General features: G+C 38.3%; 2 protein-coding genes across 5 annotated transcripts in view; both read right to left on the bottom strand.

The window, feature by feature from the left end:
* tle2c (TLE family member 2, transcriptional corepressor c) overlaps positions 1-994 on the bottom strand; it is a 47,240-nt gene extending 46,246 nt beyond the window's left edge. Inside the window, exon 1 of one of the 2 annotated variants that reach the window (XM_016241922.1) lies at positions 714-994. In XM_016241922.1, coding sequence (XP_016097408.1) covers positions 714-752 — 39 coding nt within the window. In that variant the 5' untranslated portion in view covers positions 753-994. The remainder of the gene's footprint in view (positions 1-713) is intronic. The other variant, XM_016241919.1, reaches the window with a different exon arrangement.
* Positions 995-7,517: 6,523 nt separating this feature from the next.
* Positions 7,518-13,436, bottom strand: part of LOC107558286 (amino-terminal enhancer of split-like) — a 20,785-nt gene continuing 14,866 nt past the window's right edge. For 2 of the 3 annotated variants that reach the window (XM_016241923.1, XM_016241924.1), the window contains 5 exons: positions 10,381-10,444; positions 9,412-9,456; positions 8,968-9,030; positions 8,680-8,754; positions 7,518-8,349 (listed from right to left, as the gene is read on the bottom strand). In XM_016241923.1, coding sequence (XP_016097409.1) covers positions 8,122-8,349; positions 8,680-8,754; positions 8,968-9,030; positions 9,412-9,456; positions 10,381-10,444 — 475 coding nt within the window. In that variant the 3' untranslated portion in view covers positions 7,518-8,121. The remainder of the gene's footprint in view (positions 8,350-8,679; positions 8,755-8,967; positions 9,031-9,411; positions 9,457-10,380; positions 10,445-13,436) is intronic. The other variant, XM_016241925.1, reaches the window with a different exon arrangement.

Genomic DNA, 13,436 nt, shown 5'->3' with positions numbered 1-13,436 from the left:
TTTATTATTTTTATGTGTATGTTTTTATATATATATATATATATATATATATATATATATATATATATATATGCCATTGAGCTATCAGCTATCTGGTATATATATTTACTTATTTGTATAACAATTAATTAATTACACCCGTTCTAATTAACATTTGTGCGTGCACATATATGAATGTGTGCTTTGTATTATTGTGTTTAAATGTGTGCCAGCTTGAGCAGAAGGTTTTCCCCGAATGAGTTTTGGTTCCACTTGAGGTTTCTTGAATGAAATGAATGATAGATGTGGATAAATACAGTATCAAATAATCAAATAATATATATGCGTTTGAGATATAGAGTGATGTGTGTGTGTGTGTGTGTATATATATATATATATATATATATATATATATATATATAAATAAAACACTAAAAAAGTAAGATAAAACTCTGGATGCAGAACAGAATCATGTTCAATCTAAAAGATGAAGGCTGTTTAATAATGGGCTCATTTATATATATCTTACGGTGACTGTAATGGGACTCCAGGCCTGTGTGTTTTCTCAGCCCGTGCATTAATCACTGAACCCATAACGCTGTAATTAACTCTTCATCGTGACCTTAACCCTGACCCTAACACCAAACATAATGCGCATTAAAACGGGCCGCCGCGCGCAACTCAGCGATCCGCTAGAGACGTTCTGGAAAGGAAAGTTCATTAGGCTGCGATACCTGCGGTCTTCCGTGCGGATACATGGCTCTGGAGGTCATCCACGGGGATCTCGAGCTTCGCTCCTCCGCGCTCCAAACGATCTCGAGTAGCCGGAAAGAATGACAAGGTATCCGATGAAAAGTTGAAAAACGTTCTATTCGCCCGGATCAAACGCTCGTCCTCTTTATGACGCACAGTTACGCCGCGCTACAATGTAACAAACTCAGCCCGTGCGGGGCGCGTGCACGCTGAGCGCGCGACGGAGATCAGAAGAACATAAACAGCGCTGACCCTGCGCGCACACGCGCTCTGAATAATCAGCGAATCGGTTCGCTCGAACGATTCACTGATTCACTTGAGTCTCCTTAAAAATCTACCATGTCAAACAGCCAAAATATCATAATAATATTATTACTACGGGTTTTGAGGTAGGCTGTCGTCACCGCTGTGATCAGAGAAAGAAATTAACCGACTGAATTCACGATTTAAGCATGACTATGTCTGTTGTAGAACAAAACTATAATTAACGCAAATTAAAAAAAAAAAACGCCGCGAAAACCCATAGGCGAATCCTGAGGGAACCTATGGCTTGAAAATGTTAATGTCTCTTCTGCATCTGACTGCAAACTGATCATCTCTGTCGTTCGTAATGTGAATTCTCCACCGTTTTAATACGTTTTGAGGGAAAATATAGCAAGCGTTCTGTAGTATGTCACGCTCTGCGATTCGGCACGACTGAATCGTTGAAAAGATCCGGTTCAAAACAATGATTCGTTCTCGACTCGGCTGTCAACGAGCCAAACTGCAGCCAGCAAGAGCTGTATTGGATTTCTGAAAGTCTAAAATAAATATATGAGCGATTGAGAGGGAGAGAGAAAGGGGTGAAGGATCAGAGCAGAAAATAAAACGCACGCAGCTCTTCTCAGTGAGATTGACATTAACTGCGGAGAGCCAAAGCTGCTCTTAAGGTCGACCGCTTACATTGCTTATGAAGACGAATTAAACAGGATAAAACGGGAAAAATGCAAGTGATAAAACAGTTGAAACCAAAATATATTGGTACATGTTATATTAGTATTTTAAACTCAGCTATTTAAAATGAAATCCTGTTTGAAAGAGAACAAAGCGGGAAGCCGTTCGTATCATAACAGAACATAATGTACAAACATTGCAGCCTTAATGTCTCTTTTCACGACTGGACTCTGATTGGCTAACAAGATTCAAGTCAAGGCCAATGAGTGACCCGAGTGCCCACGTTGGGACGTTACATCTCCTTTGATCTGAACCAATTGCGAAGCAGAACTTCTGCGCATGCGCGACAGTATTGCATTATGGGTAATGAAGTCCTTTTCGGTCTCAATCGCCGCATAATGAAGACGGAAAGTCAATCAGCGTGCAGGAAGCGAACTGATATATGTGAATATTTATAATATTATGATGTAATGATCCACATTGACAATCTGTCCAAACCGAAAAATTTATAATATTAAGAAACAGAAAACGGATGTGATGAGCTGGATCATTTCATACTATACATTATGATTTCAACACCATACATGTCTTAGAATATTAAACTCACAGATTTAATTATGTAAATCATAACTATAAGTTTTCTTTTATCACGAAGTGAGGAGATTATGTTAAAAGGCATTACAATGAAATTAAAATTCATTTAAAATTAGAATTACAAAGAAAAAAAAAAAAAAAGTACATACGCTCTGCAAACAGGCTCGACTGAATCACCTGAAAGAACCGGTTCAAAAGAATGATTCATTCGCGAATCGGCTGTCAACGAGCCGAGCCCAGACTGCAGCGAATGAAATATTAAAACTCAAAGATAAAGATGCAAATCATGATGATACGTTTTCTTTTATCACAAAATCACAACAAGGTGAACACATCCGGTTAAAAGAAATACAACTGATTACATTTGCATTAAAAATAAATTCAAATTAATCTTCAATTAAAATTAAAATGCAACTAAATACAAAAGTCATTTTTATACAGTTAAACTAAAAACTCACACTGGATATTTTCTTAGGAATATTGTTTTAATTGTTTGTTGCTCAATATCACTTTCCACTGTGTTTTTTAAATTCCCTTCAACAAAGTAAGTGACCTTTTTGTGGTGCAGAAAATGTATATGATTTATTTTATATATATACACACACATATATATAAATTCTATTTTTCTATTCTATCTACTTGTTTTTCTTTGTGTGTGTTTGTGTGTGTATAATATATATATATATATATATATAATATATATATATATATATGTGTACACACACACACATATATAATGTACACAAATTAAAACATTTATTGTACCTCCATCAGATAAAAAGACGGAAGAAAAATATAAGGTGGAAGACAGGAGAGAGCTGCAGACCTGAAGAGGAGGAGGAGAGGAGGAGTGGTGCAGTGTGGCGGAAATAAAACAGCAATGGGAGGATGACGACAGGCTGAGGAATGAAGTGAGAGACCATGACAGCACACACACACACACACACACCGCCTGAAAGAATTTAATGCCAACATAAAGCTCTTGCTGTTTGCAGATGATCTGGTTCTGCTGTCTCCAACAGAAGAGGGTCTACAGCAGAGCCTAGACATCCTGCACAAGTTCTGTCAGACCTGGGCCCTGACGATTAACCCTAACAAAACTAAAGTACTAACATTCCAGAAAAGACCCAGAGTTCAGGGAGAGAGACATAACTTCACCCTTGGTGTGACCAAAATTGAAAATGTCACAAACTACACATACCTCGGGCTGAAGATAAATGCCACTGGCAAGCTAAATTTGGCTGTGAATGAACTGAAAGAGAAAGCAAGAAGGGCCTTTTATGCCATCAAAAAATGGCTCAAAATATTTAAATCAGTCATAGAACCTATTGCAATATATAGCAGTGAAGAAAGAGGGAGGAGTCAACAAATCAGTGATGTGCCCACACACACACAAACACGCACATGCACACACAAACACGCACACGCACACACACAAACAAGCTCCTGACACACAGAGAGAGAGAGAGAGAGACAGAGAGAGAGAGAGAGAGAGAGAGAGAGAGACAGAGAGACAGAGAGAGTGTGCATATACAGTTTGGATTGTCTGCAATAGAGAAAGAAAGATAGGTGAATTGTTACCTTCATTCAGCAGATCATAACTCAGAACACTTTACGCTACACTGCATCTAAATGCAAATATACAACCATTATTATTATTATTATTAATAAAACAGTTTGTATAGATCTACAGAGGTGAAAAATGAATGAATGGTTTTAATACTTTTCCACTGGGTGAAAGTAATTATTGCAGACCGAAAGTTGCATTTTGCAAACATGTTAATAAGATCAACACTGAACTCCAGAATTGTCTTCAGCGTCACACGATCCTTCAGAAATCATTCTAATATGCTGCTCGAGAAACATTTCCGATTATTATTATTATTATCAGTGTTGAAAACAGTTGTGCTGCTTCATATTTTTGTGAAAACGGTGAATTTTTTTCAGCATTTATTCGAAAAACTAAATCTTTTGTAACATTATAAATGACTTTATAGTCACTTTTGATCAATTGATTGATCAATTGAATTAATTTCTTTAAAAAATGTATTTGCAGACCCCAGATGGTAGTGTAGTTTTATTATTTTATAAAAATTTTTTACACAATGATAATAGAACGCTACAGTGGAGAGGATGAATTATTTATTCTTTAAATGAAATGAAAGCCAAACAGCAGCACTGATAAAGGTCCAATGAATCTTTTATTTGTAAGGCACCATAAATACTTCCTTACTGCTCAATCTCTCATAGTAAATGTTTTAACCTTTTTTCTTCCCACAATCATCTTTAAATGAAGTTAGAATAGCACAAACAACATACATTTCCATCAAGAACATCATGTTACATACAACACACACGCACATTTTAAAAAACTACTACAAAGCTTCAAAATGTGGCAAATATCAGAACTGTCAGAAGAGGGAGGCTTCAGGAATCGTTACGTAACAAACTTGTCTTTTTCAGCTGATGTTTATGAGACTGAGACCAAGTCAGAACCACTGAACAAATCATGTATCCTTCAGCAACTAGAACCAGTCGAGACCAGCCAGTGCTACGCTCATCTAAACAAAGCAGAGCGGAAATGTTTGATTTGACAATTAACTGATCATAGATTTCTGTATAGCCTGCGCTAAATGTCCTCTGGGCCACATACACCATAAACATAGCTGTATACATACAAAATTGTTTACAAAATTAAATGTATATTGATATATTTATACATGATGTATATAAATTGGCCGACAGTTTTTGAAATCAAGCAAAATCAACTGGAAAAAAATATCTAGAGAGTAAAAACCAGAAAACGTAATTTATTAGAGATTAAAATAAGAACCCAAGGGCTCAGCGGTGAGCGTTTCTTAGCATACATCAGCACTGCTGTACTGAAAAACAAAAAAATACTAAGAAATCATGGGACAAATGCTAATACTTCCTAGACACATACAAGAAATAAATGTCCAGGAATGCACACTCATAAAATACCCACAATGCACCAGTGCATATGTACAACCTTAGGTAGTCTTGTCTTTAAAACAGCCTGGAATACTAGCATACTAAATACTGAGCAGTATATACTGTGTGCTGCTTTGGGTTTAATTCAGCAAGTAGCGTCCATGTAAAATAAAACTGCTTTAGTAAATTATGACAGCTACTTTTATATTAAGAACAATTGTGAGCACTGATCATTTGTTAACATTAGTTAACTATATTAGTTAACATGAACAACTCTTATTATTTGTATACATCATTCAAATCAAAAGTTCTATCTGTTAACTTGAACATTTTTATTCGCTAACATTATCAAAGGTTAATAAGTGTGTTAAAAATCCGTTGTTAGTTCATGGTACTTAATGCATTACCTAATGTTAACAAAGGAGACCTTATTGTAAAGTGTGATTTTAGAAATGTCAACTTCAATTAAACAAATATTTAATTACTGTATTTTTTATTTGATTATTTATTATTACATTAGAAATACATTTCAGGTTTTGCATTTTAGTGTACAGTTTCATTATTTTAATATTTATAAATGCTTTTTAGTCATCTTGAGCAAGTCATCTTTTGAGTCACTAATAATAACTGAACTTTAGTATCAACTGAAATGCTAAAAACACACCAAAGGTTAAGACTGAAATCTAGTGAAAACCACTGCTGTAGTAGGAATAGTATGATAGTATGCCATTTCAAATACCCTAATACTTCTGCACACACTCATTGGCTGCCACCTGCTGGTCTCACATGAAACCACATTCACTGCAAACCAGAATGAGAGAAACAACCTGCCTTTTACACAGAAATGATAGGAGGATGTGGGTCTGAATTGGGAATATCTCTTGGTGTCTGTCACTTTCCTACACAGATGCTTGGGCTGTGTGTCACTTCAACCTTTCTGAGGGCAATATAGATTGAGTGTCACCTTTTTATGTAAAACACTAGAAAGAATTCTGTGAAAGGGTCACTACAGTGTTAAAACCCTTAACTAGATATGCCTAGAATAGAATATGATGAAATATATTGAATAGTAGCTAAGAGAGGAATCGACTGCAGGCTTATCTGACATAAACACAACATCGACTGGCCAACTCAAACACACACAAGCAACATCACAATCAAGTGCTCGGCTGTTCCAGGTGGTTGCCAAGGCATTGCTATGGTTGCTAGGGTGTTCTATTGTTTTAGCAGGTTGCCATGTCACTACTAGAATGTTCTGGGTGGTTGCCAGGGTGTTGTTCTGTGGTTGCTAAAGTGTTTTGAATGGTGCATTGCTAGGCAAACGCTAGGGTGTTTGTTTTGGTTGCTGCCGTTGCGATTTCTAAGTTGTTCTAAATGGTTGTTTCGCGCACTGCTGTGTTTGAGGTGGTTACCAGGGTGGATATGCAGTTGCTAGGGTGTTACCAGGTGCTTGCTAGGCCATTCTGGATAGTTGCCAAGGTGTATGCGTGTTCTTGGTGGCTGATGTTCAGAATGTTTTGAGCATGTCGCTTTGCCGCATATGCGTTTGGGGCAGTTGCTAGGGTGCTCTGAATGTTTTTAGCATGTTGCTATGTCACTACTTGAGTGTTCTGGGTGGTTGTCAGGATTTCGCTTTGTGGTTGTTACAAAACTCTGAATGTTTGTTAGTGCATTGCTATGCAAATGCTAGGCTGTTGCTATGCGGCTTCTAAACTGTTCTAAACTGAGTGGTTGACGTTATTGCCAGGCCAATTATTAATGCTACTGTTGCTACAGTTGCTAGGGTGTTATCAGGTGCTTGCTAGGCCAATCTGGGTGGTTGCCAAGGCATCGCTATGTGATTTCAAGATGCTATCCCACTACTAGAGTGTTCTGGGTGGTTGCTAGTCTGTTGCTGTGCAACTGACTGTTGTTTGCACATATGTGTTTGGGGTAGTTGCCAGGGCAGTTATGCAGTTGCTAGGGTGTTGCTATGTGGTTGCTAGGGACTGAAGAGTTGTTAATGCACTATGCAAATACTATTTGATTGGTTGATTGGCATTTGATTGGTTGCTAGGGCGTTGATGTGCTATTGCCAAATTGTTTTAAGTGGTTGTTTGTGCATGTGTGTTTAGAATGGTTGCCAGGGCAGTTATGCAGTTGCTAGGGTGTTACTGGGTGGTCGCCATGGTGTTGTGAATGGTTGTTTGTGCATTACTATGCAAACTCTAGGCCATTTTGATTCGTTGCTAGGCTGTTGCTATCCAGTTGCTAAGCTGTTCTGGGGTGCGTTTCCCAAAAGCAAATATGGTCGCAAGTTCCGTCGTTACCAATAGATTTCAATGGAACTAACTACCATAGTTAGCGAACGATGCTTTTGGGAAACGCACCCGAGTGGTTGTTTGCGCATGTGTTTGGGGTGGTTGCCAGGACAACTACATGTTACTAGGTTGTTGCTAGAGCATTGGGTGACTCATAAGTGGATGACGCATCATGAAGTCTCTATTATATTCAGGTCTCTGGATACGGTTTGGGTCTCTCTGTCAATATCTATGGGATTTTTTCATCCATTTATTGACTGCCAGGAAAAATCAAAAGTCACTTACAGTAATAATACAGCTCTCCTCAAGACACACAATTTGAGGTATGTTACATGCTGAAGTTTAATACTTAGGGTTAGGGGTTTGTTCAAATCACTAACCCCAAGTATGAGCAATAGTAATAGAGCCTTAGCAAACATCACTAATCAAAAGAAAATGAATCAAACAGAATTACGGAATAAAGATTTGCAGTATTAACAGAGAGAGAGAGAGACTGAATCAGACCCAATCCTGTGAGACAGAAGGAGTAGATTCAGCAATCTCTTCTCTCTTTCTGCACTCGGTCTCTCTTTACAGACCTCATGACAGAATCAAACTATCTCTATGAAGGCTAGTCGGATTTGTCCGCGTCCTCCTCGCGGTGGCCATCGGCCCCGTCGCGGGAGCTCTTGTCCTCCTTGGCCAGGTGCGCATGTGATGCGAGGATGCTGGACAGCGACAGGAGGCCAGAGTTGGAGGTGACGGTGGGCAGGGTGGACGGAGTCAGGCCCAGGGGCAGAGGGGTCATGGGTAACGCCAAACCCTGAAGCTGAGAGAGCTGGTGAACCTGAAGCTGCTGCTGCGTTTACACACACACACACAAACAAACAAACATCCATGGAGGTTAAAGAGAGATCACATATAACTTTCATGCGACTTGACTTGCACGTGCAGTCTTTTTGAAGTTTAATGACAAAGCCACATAACATTTAATTATGCTGATATGACAGACTATTTTGCAGGATAAATGTTCTTTAATGTGGTTTGTTTGAAACATTTGAATGAATCATGCAAACTTGAATCTATGACTGAAAGATTTGCTTGAGTCAAAAAATATTCATGGAAATTTAAATATATATTTTAGGCCCTACACAGTAACACATGAAGTTGACCATTGTGAAGTTCCTACCCGAATAATCGAGTTCATCTCAGGAGGGGTGACCTGTTTGGCTCGCTCAATCGCTCCCAGGACCTGCTGCTGGTGCTACCCACACACCCACACACACACACACACACACACATTTATCTCAGCATGCATTTAATCTCTTCAGGTAAAAGGAACAATGAACAAAACCCAACAAAAGCCTATTCTGTCCATAAAAGCAACCCATGACACAAAGCAGCGGCACATTTATGTCACCGATGAGGCTGAGGGTCATTATAGAGAATGTGTCATAAATAAATCACACAGTCTGACCTCTTGAGACAGGTAAGGCAACACCTGAGCACAGATTCCATTCAATCTCTTCACAATCTCCGCCTGCGGACAGAACACAAGCACATCTCATGGGTTTACATCCATTAATAGGGTAGCTGGGGATGCGCTTACAGGCTGCTGATGTTGCACAAAAACACATGAACAACACAGTCAGTCATGATAATGTATGCTGACCAACCGTGTTTGATGAAAGACGCTACTGAATCTAGGACGCTGCATATGTACAAACCATATAAATAGACCTGTGGTTTAAAGGAAACTGCAGATTTTACACACCTATACAATCTAAAGATCTACATATCCTCCTGCCATATTTATTTATTAAATATTTTGACAAATAGAATAATGCATTAACTTGCCCCCACATTTGATGCAGAAAATAGGCAAAGTGTGTAGATTCTGACACAATATTCAGCTTCTCACCTGTTTGTGCATTTCAATGTTGAGTCCGTATGACATCTCATAATACTGCAGTCAGAGAAACAGGAGAGAGAAGCGCAAGATCGATCAAAAATCTCAGGACAAAAAATTACACTTCAAAATATATATTAAAATAGAAAATGGTTATTTGAAACTGCAATAATATTTCACTATTTTTACCGTATATTTAAATTTTTTATCCACATATAACATATGATAGCTGCACATTTAATCATTCACATTTTTGGGGCATTTGGGACAAACTGGGACATCTCAAAATGTCAAAAAATTCACCTGAATCCACCCAATATGTGTCACAAAGAGGAAATAAAAACAAGTGTAGAGAGAAGGCAGCAATAACAGCAGAGAATTGGCAGTCAAAATCTTTATATATTCAAAAAACCCATAGAAAATTTCTCTTCAAGCAAAAGAGGTGAAGGAGAAGACATCAATTTAACATCAGTTTTCATGAAACTTCAGAGCGACCCGACTGTGATTTAGGCTCATGGTTAGGAGCTTTGCTCTGGGCTAAAGCAGCAGATCACTCAGATCTCTGCCGTCCCGCTCAGACACACATTCACATCGATCCGTCAGCAAGACGTCAATACGCTTGTGCACACTCACAACCCATCATACAACTGATCAATGAGACGCTTGTGTATGAATTACTGCGGATGCCCACAGGCTTACAGACAAAATCAAAAACATTCAATCACACATACACAACATATTTATATAAGAACTAAAGCCAAAACAAAACAAAAATGTAAGAAATGCACATATAAGAACTAATAAGAAACTATAAAAAGAAATAGCACAATTCTATTTCTATATAAACAGAGTTTATATCCCTCTAAGCCAGAATTGTGCAATAAAAAGTTGCAATTATTATTTTTTATACTGTGGTGGGAACAGCTTCCATATGATCTGCGTATATAACTAGGTCTGATGAAACATGCATGCTTTACTCACCATTATGTAATGACGCTGCATTTCAGATTTCTCACTCGCCAGTTTATCACATTCCAACTTCAGACTGAAAAATACAAGACAGCATGAGATGTATTACTCATTTCTTGTTAAATGTTGCAAATTACATGATGCCTCTTTAAGTAATGGAAACGTGGAGAAGTTCCCAGGGTTTGAATGGCACAGCCTGTATATGACAGCTTTAATATTTACATTTCACCCTAAAACACACACACACACACACACACACACACACTTCATTGAGGCTGTCAGCTGCACTTCACCTCACTTTCTCTCTCTCACTCGCAAAGTGGGGAAAAAAAACAAGGAGAATTCTACAACATTCTATCACCATGACAACCCCTTTCCTGTCTGGACTGCCTGACGGAGGCTTGTGATTGGCTGGCCATGTCTTTAGAAGAATGTAATAATGAAAGAATGTATGATTTTCTCCTTCATATACAACTTTTTATATTAAATAGTTTGTTGCACATACATTACCATCTAAAAGTTTGGGGTTGGCAAGATTTTTTTTGTTTTTGTTTTTGAAAGAAGTCTTTTGTGATCACCAAGGCTGCATTTATTTGCACAGTAAAAAATATTGTGAAATATTACGGTTAAATGTTGCAAATTACATGATGCCTCTTTAAGTAATGGAAACGTGGAGAAGTTCCCAGGGTTTGAATGACACAGCCTGTATATGACAGCTTTAATATTTACATTTCACCCTAAAACACACACACACACACACACACACACACACTTCATTGAGGCTGTCAGCTGCACTTCACCTCACTTTCTCTCTCTCACTCGCAAAGTGGGGAAAAAAAACAAGGAGAATTCTACAACATTCTATCACCATGACAACCCCTTTCCTGTCTGGACTGCCTGACGGAGGCTTGTGATTGGCTGGCCATGTCTTTAGAAGAATGTAATAATGAAAGAATGTATGATTTTCTCCTTCATATACAACTTTTTATATTAAATAGTTTGTTGCACATACATTACCATCTAAAAGTTTGGGGTTGGCAAGATTTTTTTTGTTTTTGTTTTTGAAAGAAGTCTTTTGTGATCACCAAGGCTGCATTTATTTGCACAGTAAAAAATATTGTGAAATATTACGGTTTAAACCAGGGCTGTCCAAACTCGGTCCTGGAGGGCCGGTGTCCTGCAGAGTTTAGCTGCAACTTGCCTCAACACACCTGACTGGAAGTTTCTAGTATGCCTAGTAAGAGCTTGATTAGCTGCTTCAGGTGTGTTTAATGAGGGTTGGAGCTTAACTCTGCAGGACACCGGCCCTCCAGGACAGAGTTTGGACAGCCCTGGTTTAAAAGAACTGTTTTATTTTTCAATATATTGTAAAATGTAATTTATTTCTGTGATCAAAGCTGAATTTTCAGCATCATTACTCCAGTCTTCAGTGTCACGTGATCCTTCAGAAATCATTCTAATATGCTGATTGGCTGCTCAAGAAATGTGAAAATAGAATTTTTCAATCAATTTAATGCATCCTTGCTGAATAAAAATGTATTAATAATAATATTATAAATATTACTAAACTAGTTTAATAGTAAAAATATTCATAGTATTAAAAAATAATACAGCACTATATACCTACGATTAAACACTATGAAATTAAAATCTGACATGAGTGCACATTGATTAGCTTTCATGTCATCTATATGCTAGTGTACTCCTAAAAGTTGACAAAATAAACCTTATGTTTATGCATTTAAATATTACAATTCTTTCTCAGCTGGGAAACCTGTTTATGGTCAAATTTTGGAAATAAAAATGTACAAATGCACTCTAGAATGAGAACGTCCCTGCCCCAACACCACCTGCCACCGACTAATAGCAAGTAGTAAATCATGGTTTATGACCGAGATCAGCCCATCCCGACGCCCTAACATCAACACAAGAAAGAAAACGGCATTTGTCAGACCATTTTATGAGGTCTTTAATCACTAAAGCAATAATAATAACAATATTATGTAATCACAAGCAGCTCCACTGAATAATTACTCATTCATTAGCAGTACTTGTGACATGGAGCTGTAAGGTGAAGTGTCCGTGATTTGTTTTAAACGTACACCAGAGTTACAGCCTATTGATGCTGAGAATGAATATTCAGCTAAGTCTAAATGAAACAAACATCTAAAGCACCGCAGTGCGTTCTTGAACAATCTGAAAGGCATCAACACGTTCGACTGTTTATCCTTCTCCATTTCCCTCTTCCTTCCTCCGTCCGTGGTTTTTCTGATGTGTGATGGCCGGATGGCCTCAATGATCGCTCTTATCTCTGGTGCTGACAGATGATGACAGGAAGCTTTTCCGGGTGGGGCTGCGTTCACACCATTTGACGTCCCGGAGAGGAATTCACACGGGCAGAGTGTTTTTAGGGTGTAGAGTGAAAGTGAGGAGGAGAGAAACTGCCTGTGCTTCTTAGGGTTACGTTGAATGTGCGTAAACTACCGGTTAAACTAGTTTTGTGTGTATGAATGCTTTAAAGGGGTCATATGATGCTGCTAAAAAGAACATTATTGGTGTAATGAAATGTGTTTATGCGGTTTAAGGTTAAAAAAACACATTATTTTCTACATACTGTACATTATTGTTGCTCCTCTATGCCCCGCCTTTCTGAAACGCGTCGATTTTTACAAAGCTCATCGGTCTGAAAAGCGAGGTGTGCTGTGATTGGCCAGCTATCCAGTGCGTTGTGATTGGCCGAATACCTCAAGCATGTGATGGAAATGTTAAGCCCTTACCATACTGTGATGCCCTGTCCGGCCGGAGCGACAAGACAAAACCAGTAAAACCCATTACAAACGAGGCTTTTGTTGCATCCAGTGGGGACATAATTACGGATTATAATGACTTATACTGTCTTCTTACGCATTGCATCGCGCCGCGTAAACATAAAACCACACACAGTGTTGTAAATACAACTTAACCACTGATTTCTAGTTGTGTCCTCTGTTGGAAGGCCAAACAAAGTAGTTTCACTTTCACAATGAAACACAGTGTCTTCACGACATGGCGGCGGCGGCAACAATAAT

This window comes from Sinocyclocheilus grahami, unplaced genomic scaffold (assembly GCF_001515645.1).
Source record: "Sinocyclocheilus grahami isolate Dianchi unplaced genomic scaffold, SAMN03320097.WGS_v1.1 scaffold639.1, whole genome shotgun sequence".
Lineage (NCBI taxonomy): Eukaryota > Metazoa > Chordata > Actinopteri > Cypriniformes > Cyprinidae > Sinocyclocheilus > Sinocyclocheilus grahami.
The sequence above is the reverse complement of the archived record's forward strand: the minus strand, read 5'-3'. Positions and strand labels throughout refer to the sequence as shown.